The sequence below is a fragment of the Arthroderma uncinatum genome (genome assembly GCF_011692745.1).
Source record: "Arthroderma uncinatum strain CBS 119779 chromosome Unknown scaffold1, whole genome shotgun sequence".
NCBI classification, from domain to species: Eukaryota; Fungi; Ascomycota; class Eurotiomycetes; order Onygenales; family Arthrodermataceae; genus Arthroderma; species Arthroderma uncinatum.
The window spans coordinates 1,118,420-1,142,565 of NW_022983863.1; the positions used below are offsets into that span (position 1 = coordinate 1,118,420).

Sequence of the window (24,146 nt, forward strand, 5' to 3'; positions counted from 1 at the left end):
GCAGGCTTTATTTCAAGAATTCCTCTTCCAACGCGTAAAGCAACTATTACATCTACTCCGTACAGATATTTTGTTCAAAGCATCAAATGTACGATGGCAAAAAGTGATCATGTGACTGGCGAGGCCGATGACATCACCAGCTTCGAGGTTGAAAGGAAAAGGAGAGGGAGAAGGCAGAGCATCACACCTAGACATTATTAACCTATCTTTTATCTATTATAACTTGATCATAATATTACCATAATGACAGGAAACTCCAACGTTGGCACTCGTGGTGTTTACGAAAGCAACGAGCAGCGAAATTACTCCCGATCTGAGATTGAGAATGCTCGTAGGAACCGAGAAAACCCTCCAGACTCCAACAGACGAGGTAGTGCACATGGCAAAGAGCAGAGGTCGAGGGGAAAACATTCACTCACGGATGACGAGTTGGCTAAAGTGGACCCAACTGCCCCGGTAAACAAAGACAAGTGTCCCGTCAAGATAGCACAATGGGGATGATAGAAAAGTGTCCCGTCAAGATAGCACAATGGGGATGATAGAAAGGTCATTCTAACCTATAATCAAAACCGTAACTAGGCAAGGATGCATGGACATAAGCCGTCTCGTGGTGCACAGGTTGATGCTGAACTGAAGAGGGAGGATGAGGAAAGGATCAGGCAAAAGCAAGGGTTATAAGCGTGAGCTGGAGGTAAGAGAGGGAAATATGGGATCCCGTGTGACCAATATCAAAAGAGCCAGTGTTGGCGAGATCTAGTTAGCACGAAAGAAAAAAACACCGAGACTGGGAAGCGGTAAATGGACGACTAGCAGGTTAAAATTGGTTATTTAATCGTATATTCTTTTAAAAGTGGTATAAAAAAATGTATCATAGCACTTCGGAGAGCGCAAAAGCCAGTCACTCAAAAACGGGTCATCGCCCTACTCCATCTCAATGGTTCCTGGAGGCTTACTCGTAACATCGTAAAGCACACGGCAAACACCATTGACCTCATTCACAATTCTGCGGCTGACTTTCTTCAAGAAATTTCCGTCAAACGGATACCAGTCTGCGGTCATAAAATCAGTGGTCTCAACCGCACGCAGGGCAATTACTTGCTCGTGTGTACGTTTATCGCCCATGACTCCAACGGCTTTGACTGGTAGAAGAGCAGCAAAGGCTTGGCTGATCTCACGGTATAGGCCAGCCGCCTTGATTTCGTCGATAAATATCGAATCAGCTTGACGGGCAATACGGATCTGTTCGGGAGTAACTTCTCCGAGGATTCGGATAGCAATGCCAGGACCTGGGAAGGGATGTCGCCATACGAGGTCCTCTGGAATACCAAGGTTGGTTCCTAGGACACGAACTTCGTCCTTGAAAAGCTCACGGAGAGGCTCAATAAGTTTGAGGTGCATGCCTTTCAGTAGCCCGCCGACATTGTGGTGAGTTTTGATCGTAGCGCTAGGGCCCTTGAAAGAGATACTTTCGATAACATCTGGGTAAAGGGTTCCCTGAAGAAGCCATTCAATTTTATCTCCTTCCTTATAGCCAGCAGATTCCTCCACTAGCGTCTTTGCAGTGTCCTGGAAAATCTCGATAAAGGTATTCCCAATAATCTTTCTCTTTTGCTCTGGATCGATAACGCCCTTGAGTCGGCCAATGAATTTCTCACTAGCATCAATGACAGTAAGATTGATGCCAAGGCCCTTCGTGAGGGTTTCACGGACTATTTCAGCTTCGTTCTGTCTCATAACACCATTGTCAACGAGAACGGCGTGGAAACGATCGCCAATAGCCTCCTTCATCAGCTTCGCAGCGACGGTGGAGTCCACTCCACCGCTCACAGCGCCAATTACCTGACCATGCTCCCCTACCATAGCGCGGATTCTCGCAAGTTCCTTGTCAACAAACTTATCCATTGTCCACTCCTGTTTGGCGCCACAAATTTTAACGGCAAAGTTGTCTAGGACCTGCTTTCCGCAAGGGGTATGGGTCACCTCTGCATGGAACTGGATACCAAAGTATGGTTTTGTCTGATGCGCAATACCAGCGTAGGGTGCATTGGATGTAGTAGCGATGATTTCAAATCCCTCAGGAAGCTGAGACAGCTTATCTCCGTGTGACATCCACACTTCTAGCTTGTCTTCCAGTCCCAGGAACAGGCGGTCGATGTTGGCTTCACCTTTTTCTCCGTGTCGTTGGATGTTCAAGTGTGCGTGTCCGTACTCCTTGTTGTCACTGGCGGCAACATTTTTACCATGATGCCAGGCCAGTTCTTGCAAGCCATAGCAGATACCAAGGATCGGAACACCCAGGTCAAAGACGGCTTGGTCGACGTGAGGGGCGTCCTTATCATACACAGAGTATGGGCTGCCAGAGAGAATGACACCCGTGGGCTTCCAGGACAACTCAGCAATCTTCTGCGTGCATGGTAGCAGCTCAGAGTAGACGTTAAGCTCACGAAGACGTCTCGTAATTAAATGAGAGTATTGCGACCTGGTTACTCCCAATATTAATCTCACAATCCCGATGCGATCAAACGAAGGGTGAATAGTGACTCACCCAAAATCGAGAACGAGAATGGTATCAAACGCCTTGTGAGGCTCATTGGCAACTTCGACTGCTGTCATCCTGTCCTTCTATAGAGATAACCACAGAAATGTATGTGAGAAAAGGAAAAAGATGAGTTCAATTGACGCCGTGGCGGGAGTTTGATACCCCCCCGCGAAAAAAAAAGAAGGAGAGAAAAAAAAGGGAAGAAAAAAAAGATAAAAATCAGCGATAAGATAAGCAGTGGAGGGGGTGACTTTTCCTATCGCGGTTTAGCGCGGCTAACTTGAATCTGTAAATTTTTGGATTTATTCATCAACAAGAAGAAAGAATCAAAACATACGACTTGATATCACAATTAGGAGCGCCAGAGCTGCGTTTGACGGATATAATATAGGCTGGCCGATATATATCAACAACATGGGGAAACGGAAGCAATTGAAAGATGTTGAAATGAAGGATGGCGGGGCTGACGATAGCAGCAGCGACGAGGTGAGAAATAACAGATACTGGACAAATGGTGTATTCTTTTTAGCTAATTAAATATATAGGATCTTGATGTGATTGACGTTGACTTCGAGTGGTTCGATCCACAGCCTGCGGTGGACTTTCACGGCCTCAAAGTGCTGTTGCGACAGCTCTTCGACTCCGATTCGCAACTCTTCGACCTGTCTGCGTTGTCTGATTTAATCCTATCACAGCCATTGCTGGGGTCTACGGTGAAAGTAGACGGGAACGAAACCGACCCATATGCTTTTCTCACCGTTCTCAATCTGCAGCAACACAAGGTAGCTTGGAAATCTATATCCCTATTGAATCGGGCAGGACCAGATGCAGACTTGGTTGCTTACTCGTCATTTTCCAACAGGATGTACCCGTAATCAAATCGCTAACAAATTACATTCGAACCAAATCATCCATTCCGGGCTGCTCTCCACTGAACCAATTGCTCTCTCAGCCTGAAATGCCAGAAATAGGACTCATCCTGACTGAACGCCTGATCAACGTACCAGCCCAGGTGGTTCCACCCATGTACACCATGTTGCTTGAAGAGATAGCGTGGGCTTTAGAGGAGAAGGAACCGTACAGCTTCACACACTATCTAATAATATCGAAAACATACCAAGAAGTTGCGTCAAAGCTGGACGAGGAGGATGACCGGCCGCAGAAGAAGAAGAAAAAGGCCGCCAATGATAGCTCAGAGACATTCTACTTCCACCCCGAGGATGAAATATTGCACAAACACGCCCTCTGTTATGAGGGGTACAACTACACACACGAAACCGAGGGTCAATCTGACTCGAAGAGAGCATTCCAGGACCTAGGAATACATCCACAAGGACACATGATCCTCATAGAAGCGTCGAAATTTGAGGCTGCAGTGACCAATCTGAAGGAGTTCCTAAACCCATCGTCGTAAGTGGGAATAATAAGAGAAATATATAAAAACACATGAAAATTAAAGAGAGTTCTATTAAATATCGTTTTGTGAATTTAAGTAGTCAAATCTTGAGAAATGCGAGAAAAATGCAGGGAAATGCGAATAGATGCCATATCTTTGCCGTTCCGTCTCGTCTAACATTATCTATCCCAATGGATAATGCGCATACCTGAACTGTCATGAATTTTTATCCCATGTTTTTCTCGCATAGGAGGCAGTCCTTATGGCATTCTCTATAAATTAGTCCTCCCACTCCGTTCCTTTGAGTCTTTGCATTAGATACTCCACCTCGACAATCTTCGTCATAGGGATAACACTGTACTGTAGACAAGTTAGCCTGGGAACAGGGCCTGTAAGCAAGGACACCTACCTTATACATGGAGACGACGGCCTCAACATCGATCTTTGGTTTCCCTTCACCGGGATTTGCTGGGTCCCTTCCATACGTTCTTGCCTTTAATCGCAAGCGGTCCAACACCATCTTCTCTACTTTGACGTTGGTGATGGCCTCTTCGATGCCATCGCGATCCTCCGCCTTGATCAACTTCACGAACTTGTCTGTATCGGCCAAGAACTTTGATTCCGCAACGAATTTACCAAAATGGATCCTCCTGGACAAAGCCTGCAAGCAGCTGACATCACTGGTTGCGGATGAGCCATAATTCTCCTGGGCTTCACCCCTATCTCTGGATTTACACTGTGACGGGAGGATCTCATTGATATATCGCGATTTTATCACATCGTTGACATTGACGTCATTTTCATGCAGGATTCTAGGGTACTGGAGAGGCTGTAAGATGGGAGTTTCAAGCACATCAGGGAAAAATGGGTATTCATCGGGCGATTGGTATCGGCGCACGCGGGACTGAAGGCGTTCCTGTTCGCTGAGCACATAGTCCATAAGACTAAGCTCGCTACCAGGGATTTTGACAGCTCCAGGTATGTATATTCGTTTATTAAGAGGGAATTGCACTCGTTCGATAAGATGGAAGGTTATGGTGTCTTCAAGGCGGCTGTTAAGTGTAGCAGATGTGAGTCAGTAGGCCATTGCATCAAGTATACGTGGGTAAAGGAGTTTTAGCTCACATCAGTTGGAAGCGAATATTCTCCAAGTCCAAGGCCTTGGAGGCGTCCGATAGATCTATTGATGCGTCCATGCTGCAGGCACAAGTCCTGTTGTCGGTGTCTGGCGCAGATCGAGCTTCGGCAGTTTTATAGATCTCGCTCTCTCCGTATCGGGCTCGATAAGCAGCGGTTGGGATCTGAAGGCACTGGGACAGGGGTAGCAATACCGCAAAAGCCAAGTAAACAGCGCGCATGGGATAGCTGTTGACACGAAGATATTGAATATCGAGAAATTGCGATAGACAGAGTGATAAAGGAGTGAAGGATTCCTTCTTTTGTTGGGGCTGAGTTGTATTTAACTGACTACGTGCACAATTTTCAGATTTCGCCATCAACAAATCGGCTTTGGGGAACGGCTTCTCTACAAATTCGATATTTCTGTATAGACAACAACCACATCTTGTCTATTCTATTTAAATAATAACCAGGACATGCCTTTTGACGATCTACGGCCTCAACTTTTCCCCCTAATTTCACAGCCCAGATGAGCTTCCCCTGATGACGAGCCCTTTGACTCGGGATATCAATTGACCAGACTAGAGGCCTCCTCCATCAACTCTCCAAGTCTCTGCGGAGTACTTCTTCCTCTTCTCCTCTCCCTTTCTTCTGCTCTTCTTCGTATATATCTTTAATATCTTCTATATCGCCTCTTGCTCTTTTATATTACCTCGGCTCTTTTAAAATACCATGTGTAAGATACCGTAACCATAAATACATGTCTTTTCTTGGTCTGGCCTGGCATTTCTTGGCGTTTTGAGCTCCAAAACATCGAAATCGACATCGAATCAAACGTCGACGGACACCGAGATACAAGTCAAAAGTCTCGCTTGAGGAGTATACATGGCTACATAGCTACATACAGCGTGCAAGGGACACGGTTCTCGTTCGGCCTCGCTGGTCTACGCAACTCCAGCCCTCGCGGCCTAGCTTTCTTTCTCGTCTCGCCTCTCAATCCAACCACTACGCCATATGGCCAACAATACTTCCCGGAGTCGCTCTCACTCCAACAGTTCTAACTACGGAGCGGATGACGATGGTTCTGTGCTGGGAACAGGGCTAACGGTACGGACTCTGCCTTCTGCCATTCTCTTTTTATCTCTACCTTTTTTTTATCCCACTCGGGCAGATTGCTCTCTGCGCATGATGCTAACTGGAATGGCAGTCCCGTCAACTGGAGGCATTTGGCCGGAAAGTTACCACCACCGCTACCCATCTAATGAGTTCCACGGCAGATCCAACGAACAACACTCACTACCAGGCAGCCATGACTAGCATCCAGCGGGAGCTCCGGCGGCCCGCTACACAGAGGAGGATGTTTGCGTTTGCGCAAACCACGCCTACAGAGCTGGTCCGCTCCAAGTTCTCAACCTCTGAAATTCAATATCGCGCCCTCTCCTCCCTCCCCGATGAACTTCTACAGCATCTCCCCGAGGATACGAGCACGTATTCGCTATTCCAGGGATTTCAGGCCTCGGTTCCAGACGCAGACAATGAACACCGGAAATCTCACCGCAGGCGAAGCTCGCACGGCCAGAAACGCTTGGAAGATGTGGACAGGAACTCGGGTGCTTTGCCCCCGACTATAGGCCATCTGAAACGGGAGCGTGACTCGTTGAACCATCGGTTGGAAATGATGGGTGTCCGCAAGAATATGTGCAGCGCCGAAATACACGAGATTGATAACAAGGTCATGAACTTGAACAGGATGCGCAAGATCGTTCTGGACCGTCTAGCTGGGCTGGAGATGGATGAAGCTGATTTGGAACATGAATGTGAGATCCCGGCGTTGAAAATGCGTTGTGCGAGATACAGGATATACTGACATGGACTACGACATAGTGGTACAACTGGATAATAGACTAGAGGATATGGAAGAGGCTCTGGATGAGTCTGCGGCTACGGCAACAGCAGATACGCCCAAAACTGGTGATATTCCTAGTTCTCCCATTGGCGATGGCGAAGGCGACTCGTCTTTCATGTCAGAATCAATCTACGAGAAGATACCCTCGCCAAAAACTTGGAGACACAAGACGTCAAGTACGTAATCCCAAAAGTTGTCCGCCATGTCTAGGTAGCGACTTACATTGAATCTTTAGAGAAACGGTCGACGCCTGTCCTTCATGAGCACTTTGAACCCGGCTCCTTAATAAGAGAGTTGCAGGCGCATAACGACATGATAGCAGCTTTAGACTTTGATGTGCCGTTTGGAACAATGGTTAGCGCAGCATTAGACGATACAGTCCGGGTATGGGATTTAAATCTGGGACGGTGCATGGGTTTCTTGGAAGGGCACCATGCCTCAGTGAGATGCTTGCAGGTTGAGGACAATATCGTCGCCACTGGGTCGATGGACGCTTCTATCCGCTTGTGGGACCTTAGTCGGGCGAAGTATGCGCCCCGGGACCATCGCATCGATAAAGACGACGAGGATGACGAGGACGCCCTTGGGTTCGAGGACCCTGCAGCCGCACCTCCCACGCCTCCTCCGTCTAGTATGGATGAATGTCCCCTCTTCACGCTCGAGGCTCACGTAGATGAAGTAACGGCAATCCATCTACGTGGTGATACGCTCATATCGGGCTCCGCGGACAAGACGCTGCGCCAGTGGGATCTAGTCAAGGGCCGGTGCGTACAGACGCTAGATGTTTTATGGGCAGCGGCCCAGGCATCTTCGACCATGGCTGCTGGAGATGCGGCATGGCGACCTACTGGTCGCCTACCTGACGCATCGGCTGATTTCGTCGGTGCCCTGCAGTGCTTCGATGCTGCACTCGCCTGTGGAACGGCGGACGGGATGGTACGTCTTTGGGATCTGCGAAGCGGCCAAGTGCATAGAAGTCTAGTCGGCCACACTGGTCCGGTGACATGTTTACAATTCGATGACGTGCATTTAGTTACGGGTAGCATGGACAGAAGCATACGAGTAAGTTTATCTACGCTCTTTTCTTCACCCTTATATCTCTCGCTCATTTGCTAACATTGCCGCATAGATATGGGATCTTCGAACGGGCACTATCCACGACGCCTATGCGTATGATCATCCGGTAACGAGCATGATGTTTGATACCCGACGCATTGTCGCTGCAGCAGGCGAGGATGTAGTCAAGGTATACGACAAGACCGACGGAAGACACTGGGACTGCGGCTCGGGGGTGACATCCGAAGAAGACGGTCAGACACATAGTATCATAGAGCGGGTGCGGATAAAAGATGGCTACCTAACGGAAGGACGGAAGGACGGCACCATTGGCATTTGGAAATGCTGAGGCGTCTTAGCAGTTGTCCCTGTCATCTACTACATATATATTATTCCTTCTCCATGGAAAAATCCATTGTATGAATATAAGAAACGTCCTGGCATCAAAAAGCGGCACCAAGTAGTGTATGTAAGCAAGGCCTAAAACGGCAAGAACATCACGCCGCTTTCACTATATCTTGGCGTCACGTAAAGACGCGCTAGTCCTGATACGGTAATTACAACAACAAAAGAAAGCGCAGGCCAAAAAAAGAGGAAGAAGAAGAAGAAACAGGACAAAAAGAAGGAGACGAACAAGAAGTTTCTGATTCATTCAGCAAGATATTCACGGTTAGTGTAGAGAGACCCGCGGCTTGCTTGTTCTCTACCTTACATTCCCATTGTTGACGTTGTCCTGCCTTCGTTGAGCTGGCGACCCTCTTAGAGTGGCTGGGACGCGTCTTGCTTCTCCTGGATAACTCCAACTGGCCCCATTGATACCCCTGGATGATATCCCATATTTAAAGCCATATATTCGCGCTCTAGAGCTTGCTTCTTATTCTAGCCTGAGCAAATCTCCTGGATACTTTTTTTATATACATTTTTTGCTTCATCTTACATATCATAGTATTTTATTTGGAGGCTCCTACATATTAGGTTGGAACACTGGAGCCGGCACAGCCTTAACACCGAGGCAACACTTGATCTTATACATAAGGGGGGTGAGGAGGCTGTTATTGAAGGCTGGTCTAGCGCAGTTCTAGTCCTTACGGCGAAGGGGGGTGCTAGGGGAGGACAATATCTGATGAATAGGAGCCTAGCGCCAGCCCTATCTCGACTTCTATTCAGCTTTCCTCTAAGTATAGCTGGAACCTCCGCTAAGGCTGCGGATAGCGGGGGTCAAAGGGTGGTTTCCCCACCTATTCATTGAGCAGAGTTTTCCCTGGTAAGTCTGTGTTATTTGATATGGTTCTAGGGCGCTGTCGGCTGGCCCTTTATTTTATGATATAAAAGCTGATATCTTCCTCCCAGGAACTTCTCCTTTACCTCTCAAGATCAAACAGCCTGATCAGCTCATCCCTAAGTAGGTCTTCTGTCCTTATACGATTTGCTTCCTCATCTAACATCTATAGATATCTTCATTCCTACATCTCACAGTAGCAATGGCAACATCTCGCAAAGCTGGCCGTGCAGGCACTTCTCGCAGCCGCCGCGGAGCCGCTCCAATGGGCGCCAATGAGGCTGAAAACCCATATCTGCCCAGCATCGACACCCAGCAATCATTTTCCTACGGCTCGACCAACACGCCTGTTCTCCCCCGCCAACTGGGAGGCAATGCTTCTGCCAACGCAGAATACGTAGCAGCGACGCTTGATGCCGATATCCGTCCCCGTGTGACCGAATCAGCAGGCTTCAACCAGATTGAGAACGAGGCGCGCAATAGTCCTGAAAAGCAGAGACTCACTCGCGGCCAGCGCCGGGCAGAAAGCGTCCTCAGTGCGAGAGAAAGCATGTCTCCTGCTCGAGATGTCGAAAGAAGGCGTACTCCAGAACACCAGCTGATGAGTACTTTGAGAGAGGCATCTGGAGAGCCTGAAGACCCAGAAGAGCCTGTTGACCGTCTTGCAGACGCCGTCGAGAGGTCGAGCATCAGCTGGTACACTGAACGCCATGTCTTACCAAACGAACAGCCTCATCCATTCCGCGACGCTGCTCCATCACAGTCGCAAGCACAGGGCGGTCCTAGAATATCATTGGGCTGGCCTCGTCCAGGCAGACAGAATGAGCAATTGCCAGTTTCCATGTCCCCTTCTCGTGCGAGCAGTGCCTCGGTACAATGGCCGCAACCAAGCCCAGCAGCTGTCCAAATTTCGCCCAGAGGCCAGAACCAAGTCAAGATTCAAGCACAGAGAAGCCATGCGACGGCTGAGAGAATTGAAAGAGGTGCTGCGATGGGTGTGCCTGTGGGTGCGCCTGTGGGTGTTTTACAGCCAGCCCTACGACCTACTCGCACTGCTCCCAGAGTTGATACAAGTTCTGTCAATTCAGTGGCATCCCATGAGCCGCCAGATACTCCCAAGTCGGAACATACACCAGCTTCGTCTCATAGAGCGACTCCTCCACCCGGCGTTTTACCCACATCCGCGAGTCTCTCCCAGCTTCTCCCATCCCGTCTCCCATTCGGCCTCTCTCATCTCATTACCGTCCTACTCACCCTCACGGTCGCATTCAGCGCCTACATCGTCCGCGACGACATCAAGTCGATCATGAAATCCATCCGCTTCCCAAGTTCACCCTGTCCTGAGCCTCCTCTCACTCCTATCCATAACTACACCGATGCTATTGATAAAATCCTTACCACCGTCGACAGCCGCCTCACCAGCATGACAAACGACATCGTCTCCCTCAAGGAAGAATTGGACAACCGTCCCACTTTACCTGCGGATCCATTAGTGCCACGGCGTGCCAACTATTTTGCTCTTGGAATGGGCGCCCTAGTTGATCCCTACCTGACATCCCCTACAAAATCGTCCACTGACAGCCTCGCGCAGCGTTTTCGTCGCTATGCAGCCGGCATACTGCCTGGTCCCTCCCCCGTAGCGGCGCTTACGCAGTGGGACGATGTCGGCGACTGCTGGTGCGCAGCTACGACGAACGGCAAAGCCCAGCTGGCCGTGCTGCTCGGACGGCCTATCGTGCCAGAGGAGATCATCATCGAACACATCCCGCGTGAAGCGACCCTGGACCCTGGCTCGGCACCACGAACTATGGAATTGTGGGCTGAATATAAGCTCCTCTACCGTGTTTCTAGAAAGCGGAACGCACCACCATCCGGGCCACGATCGCCATCGTCACTCCTACCACCAGACCCGTCAGATCAGTCTGAGCCATTGGGCCCGTCAGACGAGGCGGCCATGTCGTCTGGCCATGGCGAAACCGCTTCGTCCCTGCGCCAGACCCTGCTCACCACTCTCGCAATCGTGTACCCCGACGACCCTCCAGCGGCCTACTCCAACGACCTTGCCCTGGGCCCGTCGTTCTTCCGCGTGGGCACATGGACATACGACATCAACGCCGAGCACCACATCCAGCGCTTCCCGCTTGAGGCGATAGTCGACGTGCCCGGTGCGCGCGTCGAGCGAGTGGTGGTGCGGGTCACGTCCAACTGGGGCGGCCAGGAGCATACATGTCTCTACCGAGTCAGGCTGCATGGTCGTGTATAGATTAAGCCACGGTCTAGGAGCGGCCATGTCTTGCATACTTAGATTGGTTAACTTATTTACGAAGCAATCATTTAGCTAGTTCGTTTAGCGGTTGCTGGCCGGCCGCAATGATAATACCATGTACTACCACTTCATCTTCTCTCTCTCTCATCTTCATCCTTTCATCCTTCATCTATATATGTATATGTATGCAGGGAAGGGCTGACACAAGTCTCCATGCACGAAGCGTCCAAGCACCGTCTCAGGTTGACAGGGAAAGTGCCTTCCCACCCAAACCAGGCGTAGAGGTACTTCTGGTACTTTCAGGGCGCCGTTTCAGCGTGCAACAGCTTCATCTTCACCCTCGTTGGTTGCCGACAGGGCGTCGACATCAGGCAGTCTATCGTAAACGGCCGGCGAGCTACGAGCTCTCTTCCTGCGACCTTCCACATCAACCCTAGCCCGGCATCTCCGTACTTGGTCGAAGCACTGGTAAGTTAAGGGGCATCGTAAGTTCGTAAGGGATGCCTTCTAGAAGCGCAGCAACGTGGAACTCCACCAGGAGACAATAGCAGCAAGCCTCCCAGCAATGCTCGTACTCCGTACTCCGTAGACCTCTCTCATCTATAGCCCACTGTTTTGCCTTTCCAACGTCCCGTCATGAACGCACAAGGGGCGAATGCACATCATGACCAGGATGCGATCGAGCGATGCGCGCAGGGGCAAAGTTTGCCTCTGGAGATATCCGTGTAGAGAGAGAGCCAACTCGGCTCCCCGTATCCCGTATTCGATGTGTCTTGTCGGTCGATACTGCGCGAACTACCGGATTCCGGCGTCGATAATCAGGATACTGCAGATAGATATCCAAGGCAGATCGCGTCGTCGTTGTTATTCCTGTCGCTCGCCCGCGCGTCTGTCCCGTCCACGGCCCTATAGCGCAGTATAGTGCGTATACTAGTCGCGGCCTAGTCGTGGTGCTACTTGGAGCCATCTTGTGTGTAGTTTGGCGGTTTCAGCCACGGACGAGCGGCCATCCTGTCGATGCGGGCCGGTGGAAGGGATCTCTCTTCTCTTTCGCTGTCTCGTCTCGCGTCGTTGTCGTCTCTCGCTGTCGTTCTCGTTCTCATCTTAACAGCTTCATCTAACTGTCCTGTCTCATCATCAACATCAACAACATCACCATCTTAACGACAACAACAACATCACCGTCTTAACAACATCAACAACATCACGTCTTAACAACATCCGCATACATCATCAGTCAATCCGTATCGTAGCTAACATCGTTGGAGATCCGACGTTTGATGTAGTCTTTTCTTATTCGAGATCTCTAGTGTAGGGAAAAGGGGCTTCGCTTGGCGTCCCGACGCTCGCTTTCTCCGACTTCCCTGCCTCTTCCCTTCTGATATCACATTCTCTCCTCGCCTCCCTCGCCCTCCTCGCCCTCCCTCTCTCCCCTTTCCTCGCTCTCTTTTGCTCTCCGTCTGTCGAGTGCAACCGCTTCTGCCTACTCTCGACAGCCCTTGAATGCGCTGTCTCGCGCCGAGTCGACGTCGTGGCTCCTCATCCGTGACAGGACCGGCCTGCCTGCATCTGTCACATCGCCGTACACAGCAGCAAAAAAGTAATAGCGACAGCACGCAGAGTCCGGAGAGAGAGACACACGCACACACAGCAAATACCAGCCGGCTATGGCCCAATCCCCGCCGGGCTCGCCCTCCCACACCGCGTTCAATCGTCCCCTGAGCCTCATCATGCGCCCGCCGCGAAGTAACAGCCGGATGAGCGTCGGCAGCAAGCACTGTGGCAGCGGCGTCTCAGACGAGGATGGCAAGACGGCCGTCAAAGTCGGTCAGTTGCTCTCACAGCCCTCGATAGTCCTGTCCTGTCGTGCTACTCAATGCATCAATATTATCAAAAAACTAACATGCCTCTAGTCGTCCGCGTCCGGCCGCCCCTGCAGCACACTGACCCGGGCTTCGATCTCATCCCCCAGCGATTTCAGCGCCCGACAGTCCACGTAACCTCGCCCACCAACCTCGCCATTGATGCTCCGCAGGGCCGCAAGCTGTTCGTCTTTGACCGCGTCTTTGGCGAGTCTGTCGACCAGGAAGGAATCTGGGACTACCTGCACGACAGCGTCAATTCCTTCATCCAGGGCTACAACGTCAGCATCCTCGCCTACGGACAGTCCGGCGCTGGCAAGTCGTATACCATGGGCACCTCCGGGCCCTCGGAACAGAACGACTCCAAGGCAATGGGTAGATATTTTCTTCCTGTAATTATATTCTACGGTGGCTAATCATGACTGCAGGGATCGTCCCGAGAGCGGCGCAGATGCTGTTTGAAAAATTGACAGGTGCGCCTGCGACTCACAATAGGACGGTTTCCGGCTCCACGGTGAGCGGTCTGAGGACGCCGCAGCGATACTCCAATTCTTCCTCCCTACCGACTTTTGGTCGCGGGTCTACCGAGAAGAGTTGGCAGATGCGGGCCACCTATGTCGAGGTAGACAATTGCATTTCCCCTACCCCCTGCTTTAACCCTTTTACTTTTTATCCGGTCAATGGCTTGCTGACGTCGGCTAGATATATAATGAACAACTACGGGATCTCCTACTCCCCGAAACTACTCCCCCAAATGAGCGGAATACAGTCACCATCCGCGAAGACACAAAGGGCCGCATCATCCTCACAGGACTACACCAAATATCCATCAACTCCGTCGAAGACCTCATCAACGCGCTAAATTTCGGTTCGGCAATCCGCCAGACGGACTCGACCGCAATTAACGCCAAATCTTCCCGCTCTCACGCCGTCTTCAGCATCAACCTCATCCAACGCAAGGACGGGTCCGCCCAGCCTCTGTCCGCGCAGGAGAAACGGTTCTCCATGCCAGCCGAATCTCCACCCGGTGCTGACCAGGTTACTGTAGATAGCAAGCTGCACTTTGTCGATCTAGCAGGCAGTGAACGCTTGAAGAACACCGGTGCTTCAGGTGAACGTGCCAAGGAAGGTATCTCCATTAACGCCGGTCTCGCCAGCTTGGGAAAAGTCATCTCCCAGCTCTCATCCCGCCAGCAGGGATCCCACGTCTCCTACCGCGACTCGAAACTCACCCGCCTCCTCCAGGATTCCCTCGGAGGTAACGCAATCACCTACATGATCGCCTGTGTCACTCCGCCAGAGTTCCATCTCTCAGAGACCCTCAACACCGTCCAGTACGCCCAGCGTGCTCGCGCCATACAGAGCAAGCCACGCATTCAGCAAGTGTCGGATGAAAGCGACAAGCAGGCCGTCATCGAACGACTCAAGGCTGAGGTTGCCTTTTTGCGTCAACAGATTCGCAACTCCGACGGCGGCGAGCGTGATCGCCGTACCACAACGCCACAGGAGCGATCAGAACGTCAAAACGAGCGTGAGATCGAGCTCCAGAACCACCTGCTTGATGTCCAGGAGAGCTACACCGCGCTCAGCCAACGACACGCCAAGCTCATCTCCGAGCTCACCAAGGCATCCTCCACCGAGATGGGAGACGTCGATGATCTCAAGCACGTCATGGGCGACACTTCGATGGAAAGGTTGAAGCGATCCCACTCATTCGCCGAGTCCGTCGAACAGGTTGTCCTCGAATATGAAAAGACCATCCAATCGCTTGAGTCGTCCCTCTCTCACACCCGCGCTTCGTTGTCCAGTACGGAAAGCAGCCTGCTCGAGCGTGAGACCAAGTGTGCCTACGTCGAGACCGTCAACGGCCAACTTCAAGCACGCATGCAAAAGATGATGGACCGCGAGGCGAACACCGAAAGCTACTTGCATGATCTCGAATCGAAACTTGACGGACACGCAACTGGCGAAGAGAAGAATGCTGCCATCGTAGCCGAGCTTCGAAAAGAGTTGAACCGCGCGCGGGAGAACGAGGCTAGTTGCGAAGACTACATCTCTACATTGGAAGAGCGACTGGCGGAAGCTGACCAGGATATGGAACTGATGCAATCGGAGATGGATAGGTTGGAACATGTCATCGATCGACAGAGGAGCTTGGGAAAACTTGACAATCTTTTGTACGAGCTTGACCATGTCCAGAATGGCACCAATGGAACGAAGGATGGGGAGGATACTGTCAAGAAGGCGCCAACCTCGCGGCCAAAGAAGACCCGAACTAGAACACAATCTCTCGACGTCCTTACCGAGGCTGTCGAGACCGCTATTCCAGAGTCCGACGATGATTTGGTTGAAGGTTCTAACCCCTCTTCTATACAGGAGGAAACTGCTCTCGACCTCGCGAGGGATGATGCCGGTCTAGCGGTCCTCGAAAGAGCAACGCCTACCACATCCACTTTTGGCCGTGAGGATGAGGAAGAGTACACTCCAAACGCTGCCCAGTCGCAATTCGTAGCGGAGAAGCTAGATACGATCACTCAGGAACTGTTTGATCTTCGTATCCAGCACGACCATGCCATGAACGAGTACTCCTTACTCAACGCCAAGTACCAGGAGTCACTCCGCGCAATGGCCGAGCTACAGGATTCCATCGACGAGCCTCAGCATTCCCAGCGTCCACAACCAGCCGTAGCTTTTTTAGACACCAAGCTCGCACAAAAGGGCCGTGTAAAGGTCAACGGAGCCAGCGGTGGAGAACACCAGCCATCCTCGCGCTCGCTATCCTCGGAGTTATCCTCGGCAGAGCAGGGCAGCTCGCTACCAACCTCATCGGCAGTCGTGGCCAAATCCGCCCAACAGCCTGCATCTGAAGCAGAAAGCGAGGTCGTGAAGAAACTCATGGCCGAACACCAAGAAGCCATGGCAGCCGTCACAAACAAATACAGTGAACTGCAGATGGAGCATGATGATAGCCTATCCCTTGTCGAAAGCCTGAAGGAGGAAGTCACCAAATACAAGAATGCTGCGGCCTCCTCGCCACCTCATACTCCTAACGTTATCCGTCGGATGACCAGCCAGAGCATGATGACGGTTGACCGCGCGCACCGTAACTTGTCCGCTCTCCGCATTCAGGCTGCCGAAGAATTCGAGTCGCGACCCGAGACATTGCAGAATTTCGACCAGAAGATTGAGTCCGCCTTACGCGAATTGAATTCGCGCATGGAGCGTATCCAGGCTTTGGAGTCGGAAAATAAAAATGTCAAGAAGGAAATGGAGACAAAGGCTACTATCATCTCCGGTCTCACGAGAGAGAGGTCAAGTTTGCAAGCTGTCTCGCCTGTTGATATGACTGTCGTCTCGCAGCTGAGAGACCAGGTGGTAAACGCTGAAAACCAGATGGCCGAGATGAAGGAGTTGCATGAAGCCAAGGAGCGTGAGTTGGCCAACGAAATCAAGTCAATCAATGCGCTTGTCGATGAGCAAAAGGCAGAATTGAAGTCAATGCAGGAAGAGGTCGAAAAGCACAAGGCTGCTGCAGAGGAATGGCAAGGTAAACACCGTATGGCTGCAGAGGAGCTCTCGGTTGTTCAAGATCGCCTGCAGGCCTCGGAGAAGCAGGTTCACACTACTATTGCCGAGCTCGAGGCATCTTTGGCTAGTGTTGATGCTATGCGCAAGGAGAGGAGGGAAGGAGGAGATAGGTCAATCGCCGATACTGCAGCCAACGCAGATGCTTTGGAGAAAGAGAGGTCTCAACACCAGGAGCTGGTTGACAGTCTCAAACGTGAGATTGACGGCCACAAGGCGACTATTGGCGCACACTTGGCCAAAATCTCCACTCTCGAAAGTGATCGTGCGGATTCTCGTGCTATTCTCGATGATAAGACCGGCACGGAAGATGAGCTCAATACCCACAGAAACCGCGCTGCTGAGCTTTCCAGAGATATCGACGTGCACAAGTCAACTGTTGAAGCTCAGCGATCTGAACTCGAGACCCTACAGGTTGCGCACAAGCGTGAGCTTATGGAGCTAGAAACCAAGACTAAAGCCGCTGTGGAAGCACAGTATGAGTCTCAGCTAGCCGAGAAGGCCTCCGCCCACGAATCTGCTCTCGAGGAACTCCGTGCCGAGCTTACTAAATCAAAGGATGAATCCTCTCAGATCCTCAAGACGATCACGTCCCTTCTGAAAACTCAAACTCCTGTGACAACCTTCACCCTAACAGACCAGCTACAAGATGTTCTGTCCCAGAAAGACCAGTTCGCAGATAAATACTCCAGTCTCATGGATACGAACGAAGACCTGACCCGTCAACTTGACGAGAAGCACGGCACCCACTCCACACTGGAGAAACAGGTTGTCGACCTCAAGAACAAGGCCAACCAGCATGAGATGAAGGTCAACGAACTTGCGCTACTGGTAGCGACCCACGAGGAGGCAATTGCAGCTAAGGAGGCGATGATTGAAGAAATCAAAGCCGAGAAGGAGAAGAGCGTTCGTCTTGTTGAAGAGCTCGAGGAACAGATTACATCCTCCTTTGATCAGCATCATAACCGTCTTTCTGTCATTCAGGCTGAGAAGAGTTTGGCTCTAGAGGAGGCAAAGGCTAAGATCGCCTTGCATGACAAGGAGATTGAGACCTACCGCACCCGTATTGAGCAACTTGAGGTGAGTACTATAATGAAACTCGATTATGATCTGTTTTATCTAACTTGTATTAGTCACAAACGCGTCCTATCTCTCCCGAAGGCCATACCATCGATCGCTCAAGCACCATGTCCACCAACCTCCGCAAGAGCTCTTCTGCGGCCTCCCTCCCCTCCCCACCACCAGCTATCCCCCTTCCACCACTCCCCAACATCGCTGCAGCTGCCAACCCAGCCAGCATCTCCCCTCCCTCCTCGCGCCATCAGAGCAAGGAGCTCGCCAACAACCAGTTTGTTGAAGACCAAGAAGCTCGCATCCGCACCATCGAGAAACATCTGCACGCCGAGAAACAACTCACCGCCACCCTCGAAGAGGCCCTCGGCGATCTCGAGGCACAGAGTAACAAAGTCAAATCAGACATGGAGCTGTGGAAGAAGAAAGCCTGGCAGCTCGAAGAAGAAGTCACAACTCTACGCTCTGAGAGAAACTCCGCACGCCTATCCCTACAGGCTGTCGAGGAGGAGCGAAGCGCACGACGAGAAGCAGAGGCCGCCCGAGCCCATTTGGAAGAGAAGATGAATGCTATCAGCAAGAAGAAGAAGAAGAGTACTCTCAACTGCTTCTAGTTGATTCCCATTCATGCCTTTTTCCTTTCTTTGTATTTATATCCCCCCTTGCCCTTGATGACGCTATTTATGAATATTGTGATCCCACCGGCTTGAGTCGAGTATGCGTTGGTTTTCGTCCTTGCCGGCTATCCTTTTGCAACTGCAGTTTGACGTTTACTTTCCCCTTTCTTTTCCTATCTACTTCGTCGTTATTTCTCCTTGGATTTTGCCTCTTCTCTTTTCCCATCTCTTGATATCCCCTGTTCTATCCTGCTATCAGTTGTTGCTTGCTTTACACTTATTTTTCTTGTTTTCCTTCTACCTCTGGACTGTGTATAAAATACCGTACTCTTCTTGCGCTATGATTTAGACGTAAAGAGCTGCTGATATGTTTGCTATCTTTCTAAACGACCCACTTGTCTTTGCTGATTTTACTTACCTTTCAACCTGAATGACCCCTTTATTCTTCCTCTTTATCAGAATTATTCGCTATGCTTACGGCCCGGACCCTCTAATCTTTCTTATTTCTTTTTCCATAATTCTCCATTTTTCTTTTTCTTTTCTTTTAATTCTTTTCTTTTTCATATAACCATTTCAAGTCATACACGGCACACGGCATTGACGAAGAGAAGATCCAAGAATGTCCAAACTCCGGGGGCCTTTACTTATTTTTATTATTTACCACCACTCTTCTTATACCTATTTTTATTATCACTTCTCCCCAATGATTAGCTATTTACGATGACCGTCAAACCAAAAGCCACTTTATATCACATGACTTATGACTTCATTTGACAGATAAGAGAGAAAAAGAGTACAAGTAAACGCTAAGAGCTCCAATGTAAACAACGATTAACAGCACCAATGCCTCCCTCTCCATCCGTCGCATCAACCTCCGCCCATACTGGAAATGGCCGAAAGAGACAAAATATAATATTCATTCACCCTGATCTCGGCATTGGTGGTGCTGAACGTTTGATCCTCGACGCCGCACTCTCCCTGCAATCCCTCGGCCACAAGATAACAATCTACACCTCCCACCGCGATAAGAGCCATTGCTTCGAGGAGGCTCGCGATGGAACGCTCGATGTGCGCGTCCGCGGCGATAAGCTGTTCCCAGCACACATTAAAGGCCGGTTTCATGTTCTGATGGCGATACTCAGACAACTATGTCTAGTTTACTATCTCACCGAGAGCGCGAGTGCGGACGAAGAGGAGGATGATATATTCATTGTCGACCAAGTCCCCGCCTGCGTACCTGTCATCAGAGCACTGAGAGATATAATGAGCCGAAAGCCGACGAAGAAAAAACAGCGGACTCTATTCTACTGCCATTTCCCCGACCAGCTACTCGCGCGGCGTGATGAAGGGGGCCCAATTCTGAGCGCGTTCAAGGCAGTATACCGCTTTCCCTTTGACTGGTTTGAGGGATGGGCTATGGAGTGTGCGGATAGGATTGTGGTTAATTCTCGGTTTACCAAGGGGGTTGTAGAGAAGGTGTTCGGGAATACCGAACGGGATGTCAAGGTTGTTTATCCTTGCGTTGACACAAAGAGGAAGGAGATAGCTGGTGTGGACAAGGGTGATGATGATGGCCTATGGGGCGGGTTAAAGATACTGTTAAGCATTAATCGGTTTGAGAGGAAGAAGAATATCGAATTGGCGATACGAGCCTACCATGGGATCAAAGAGGAGGACAGAAATGGAACCAGACTAGTGATTGCAGGTAGGTCAATCTCATCTCGCGAAGTACTTATGTTTAGTTTCATCGTACTGATCAAAACAGGCGGCTACGATAATCGAGTTTCTGAAAATGTGCAATATCATAAAGAGCTCGATGCACTCGCGACCAGTCTAGGCTTCCGAACAGCTACATCTCAAACCGTCGTTTCGGCTCTATCTGTCCCAGGCTCGATAAACGTCCTATTCCTTCTCTCCGTCCCTTCTGCATTTAAAGAAACTCTCCTCTCCTCTTCGAGCCTGCTACTCTATACTCCGTCGTATGAACACTTCGGTATCGTCCCGGTGGAGGCAATGCACACTGGTCTACCGGTACTCGCGGATAACACTGGCGGTCCCTTGGAAACCATTGTTGAAGGGAAGACAGGTTGGCTCAGGGCCTCGGGTGAGATATCCGGCTGGACAGAGGTGATTAACCATGTCTTGCAGCGAATGACACAGGCAGAACGTCTCGAGATGGGCAAATATGCGAAGGAGCGGGTTGAAAAGGAGTTTTCTCTCCACGCCATGGGCGAAAGACTCCAAGATCAGATTGACGAGATGCTCCAAGCCAAAGATCGCGCGTTTATGCCATTTCAGGCAATCCTCGTCCTTGGCCTGGCCCTCGGCGTGATATCGGCTTTGCTTATTTGGCTGGTCGTTAATACCAGCTCTGGTCTCGCGCGCAGTCCATTGTAATCTCTTCTAAAACAAATAATTAGTACAACTGAGCGTCAACCGCTCCCGCTTGGTCATGTACAATGACGAATCATTTCACCGGGATCCCGTATTCCGAATCTCGCTATATAAAAGATCATATAGGCAGCCAATGCCCGAAATCCGATAGCAACCAGGTGGGCTACCAATATAGTTATTCCAACAGCCAAGGATCCGACAAGATAACGCCCTCCGTGTGTAGCCAGGATTTGGCCAGGATGAAGGATTCCCCGCGTCCAAGAGAGATTTCGGTTAAAATTCTTTCATGGATGCGTTGCTTGTTAGCTGGTGGAGTACGATTATACCTGGCCATGATGCAAGCCTTTCCTGGGGATGAGCAATTCCTCGATACGACCACGCCCAAACTCCGGCAATGTAACCTCTTCTCCGGCCGTTACCAATCATTCTCGGGGTTGTAGATCATCCTACTCTATAGTTCTGGCCCTATATGCGTCACCGATGAAGCCTATACACACTCGAAGGAACCTCGGAGATGGATGGAAGTTACGTTCAAGATTAACTCCGTACCGTCTACCAGCTTGCTCCCTGTCAGCGAGATCCCTACAGCGCCCAGCATATTCGTCCGGGGGGGGCGCACTCTCATGATACCGCCGGCCATGCGGGTGGTGCATTTTGGGAATCCCGTAACCCAGATGTTGCTGCTGATGATGCTGGCTGCCTTGTATACCAGGGCTGCCATTTGGGACGCGCCCTTGCCATCAGCTTGACCGGCAACATTAACCCCCGTGTCAGCGTGTTCTTGGTGGGAGTCCAAGCTAGCAAGCAGACGGCTTGCTGGGATCATGCATACTTTTCTCGTGTAGATCTTTCTATAACTGCCACGGCCAGTAGGACGAGAGGCTTGCTTATTTTCTGGCTAGACCAGCGAATGCACCATCGCTATCTTCGGGATGGCAAGCTAGGGAACAATTATTAATTAATATACTGAGTACGAGGAGGGGGATTGAGCTGCAGGGGATAGAGCCGAGCTGTCTGCCTGGCTGTGGGGGGTTAGGAAGTTCCCCCAAGCTCTATAAGTTTGCCATGCGCCGGCTGTGATTCAACATCGAGCTGTAATTGATCTTTACCTCTCCGTCCATAGATAACCGCTGCATATAATACATCTTCCACAATGGCTCCAGAAAGCCGGTCCGTTCTCGCCAATGCTGGCTTATTCGTATCACTTCTAGCTCTCACCAGCCTTGTACCAGTGCAGGCCGCCGTCACCTCATCTACTCCAGATTACGCAAAGCGTGCAGAGCGTATTCTCAAAGGCACTCCACTGATAGATGGGCACAATGACTTACCCTTTGCTATCCGGAGATCTACCAATGATCAGATCTATAATGGAAAGGTCCCCTTTGAGACCGCACTGAAAGGCCATACTGATCTCCCTCGAATGAGAAAGGGGCAAATGGGCGGACAGTTCTGGAGTGTGTTCATTCCGTGTCCGTCGGACCCTAACGCTCCAATTAATTTCCCAACGGTATGGAATGATATATCTTTGCTTTGAGACGACTAGGTGGTATGTCGATATGCTAATTGAATAATTTCAATAGTATGCAACCAGGGATACACTGGAGCAGATCGACTTGGCAAGGCGACTTGTGGATAAGTACTCCAAGGATCTCATGTTCTGCGATAATCCTGGATGCGCAAAGAGGGCCTTCAGACAAGGTAAAATCGGCAGTTTCATTGGTATCGAGGTAAGTCGTAACCCTCTATGCGGCCCTCAAAAGGTCAGACAGATGCTTACCTTCACCTGGGGAGTAGGGAGGACATCAAGTCGGCAATTCCATTGCGGCCCTACGCCAGGCCTTCTATGCCGGAGCTCGCTACATGACCATTACCCATAACTGTGACAATGCATGGGCAACGGCGGCGTCCACCGTCAGGGCAGGCAAACCTGACTTGGGCATGACAGAATTTGGAAGTCAGCTGGTCAAAGAAATGAACCGTCTCGGCATGCTCGTCGACCTATCGCATGTTTCTCACCAGACCATGAGAGACGTCCTCAAGATCGCCCAGGCACCAGTCATATTCTCACATTCATCTTCCTATGAAGTTTCCAAGCATCTGCGCAACGTCCCCGACGATGTTCTCAAGACCGTCGCCAAGAACAATGGAGTGGTCATGGTTACTTTTGTGCGCACCTTCGTCAATGTCACTGACCCAGATTCGGTAAACATTGACACTATCGTCAAGCACATCTTCCACATCGCCGAGGTTGCTGGATGGGACCACGTCGGCCTCGGTGGTGACTATGACGGCACCTCCGAGCTTCCAAAGGGCCTTGAAGTAAGTCACACAGTGTCTGTGGAGGGAGACAATATGGTTAGGCAAGGACGTTTTGTGCTAATTCTTCCACGTATAGGATGTTTCGAAATATCCAGATCTTATCGCCAAAGTCCTCGAAAACGGTGCTACCGATGCACAGGTACGCAAGCTCGTAGGAGAGAACGTCCTACGTGTCTGGACCGAGGTGGAACAGATCAGCAAGAAGATTCAAAGGTCCGGCGCACTCCCAGTCGAGGAGATCTGGGAGGGCAGGAATGGAACACTCGCAAAGCGATCCGCATCCACGTTTATTCCTATGGAGGGCCCAGCTCCATACGAGTTCGGGTGCGATTAGATGCTGGCTAGCTTTGTTAGATTAAGAACCGAACATATTTTATGAGAAATTGATTGATGAATGCAGAATGTCCAACTTGTAAACTACTTTTCCGTTTGTTCGTTGTTGTTGTAGCTTTAACCTGGAGGCTGCTTATCTAAGATTCTCACCACGTGACCACGCGTTAAAGTGGCTTCCGAAATCGCGGGAAGTTTTGTTTACTATGGCTTCAGGTCGCGTTTCTGCCTTAAAGAAGTCAGGATATCGCTACAACCAAGTAGCAACGTTGCTTATCGCGGTGATTTGGGCCTGTTTTGGGTAGTTTCCAGGGATAATAACCTTGGTGCTCCTTGTAACCTCTTTGGATAGACCTGTTGGAGCTGGATCAATGGTGAAAAGACAGGAGTCAAGTGTTGGCTTCACT

General features: G+C 50.5%; 8 protein-coding genes across 8 annotated transcripts; 6 read left to right on the forward strand and 2 right to left on the reverse strand.

Moving 5' to 3' along the window:
* Window positions 1-921: 921 nt before the first annotated feature.
* On the reverse strand, window positions 922-2,613 carry GIQ15_00339 (uncharacterized protein; the record flags this gene model as incomplete). Its single annotated transcript, XM_033547756.1, has 2 exons — window positions 922-2,479; window positions 2,546-2,613. The coding sequence occupies 2 exons, from the start codon at window positions 2,611-2,613 to the stop codon at window positions 922-924; spliced, it is 1,626 nt and encodes a 541-aa protein (XP_033408707.1).
* Window positions 2,614-2,953: 340 nt separating this feature from the next.
* Window positions 2,954-3,953, forward strand: GIQ15_00340 (uncharacterized protein; the record flags this gene model as incomplete). Its single annotated transcript, XM_033547757.1, has 3 exons — window positions 2,954-3,025; window positions 3,085-3,321; window positions 3,402-3,953. 3 exons carry the CDS (start codon window positions 2,954-2,956, stop codon window positions 3,951-3,953), a joined length of 861 nt encoding a protein of 286 aa, XP_033408708.1.
* Window positions 3,954-4,214: 261 nt separating this feature from the next.
* GIQ15_00341 (chorismate mutase) lies at window positions 4,215-5,293 on the reverse strand (the record flags this gene model as incomplete). Its single annotated transcript, XM_033547758.1, has 3 exons — window positions 4,215-4,295; window positions 4,345-4,987; window positions 5,061-5,293. 3 exons carry the CDS (start codon window positions 5,291-5,293, stop codon window positions 4,215-4,217), a joined length of 957 nt encoding a protein of 318 aa, XP_033408709.1.
* A 775-nt stretch (window positions 5,294-6,068) lies between these two features.
* Window positions 6,069-8,365, forward strand: GIQ15_00342 (uncharacterized protein; the record flags this gene model as incomplete). Its single annotated transcript, XM_033547759.1, has 5 exons — window positions 6,069-6,161; window positions 6,262-6,871; window positions 6,939-7,136; window positions 7,196-7,896; window positions 8,090-8,365. 5 exons carry the CDS (start codon window positions 6,069-6,071, stop codon window positions 8,363-8,365), a joined length of 1,878 nt encoding a protein of 625 aa, XP_033408710.1.
* Window positions 8,366-9,497: 1,132 nt separating this feature from the next.
* Window positions 9,498-11,558, forward strand: GIQ15_00343 (uncharacterized protein; the record flags this gene model as incomplete). The annotated part of the gene is made up of 1 exon (XM_033547760.1): window positions 9,498-11,558. One exon carries the CDS (start codon window positions 9,498-9,500, stop codon window positions 11,556-11,558), a length of 2,061 nt encoding a protein of 686 aa, XP_033408711.1.
* A 1,670-nt stretch (window positions 11,559-13,228) lies between these two features.
* On the forward strand, window positions 13,229-18,693 carry GIQ15_00344 (kinesin family protein; the record flags this gene model as incomplete). The annotated part of the gene is made up of 5 exons (XM_033547761.1): window positions 13,229-13,388; window positions 13,475-13,798; window positions 13,852-14,045; window positions 14,126-18,088; window positions 18,142-18,693. The coding sequence occupies 5 exons, from the start codon at window positions 13,229-13,231 to the stop codon at window positions 18,691-18,693; spliced, it is 5,193 nt and encodes a 1,730-aa protein (XP_033408712.1).
* An 846-nt stretch (window positions 18,694-19,539) lies between these two features.
* On the forward strand, window positions 19,540-21,093 carry GIQ15_00345 (alpha-1,3-mannosyltransferase alg-2; the record flags this gene model as incomplete). The annotated part of the gene is made up of 2 exons (XM_033547762.1): window positions 19,540-20,401; window positions 20,462-21,093. 2 exons carry the CDS (start codon window positions 19,540-19,542, stop codon window positions 21,091-21,093), a joined length of 1,494 nt encoding a protein of 497 aa, XP_033408713.1.
* A 1,150-nt stretch (window positions 21,094-22,243) lies between these two features.
* Window positions 22,244-23,743, forward strand: GIQ15_00346 (dipeptidase 1; the record flags this gene model as incomplete). Its single annotated transcript, XM_033547763.1, has 4 exons — window positions 22,244-22,597; window positions 22,671-22,817; window positions 22,885-23,409; window positions 23,486-23,743. The coding sequence occupies 4 exons, from the start codon at window positions 22,244-22,246 to the stop codon at window positions 23,741-23,743; spliced, it is 1,284 nt and encodes a 427-aa protein (XP_033408714.1).
* Window positions 23,744-24,146: the final 403 nt, after the last annotated feature.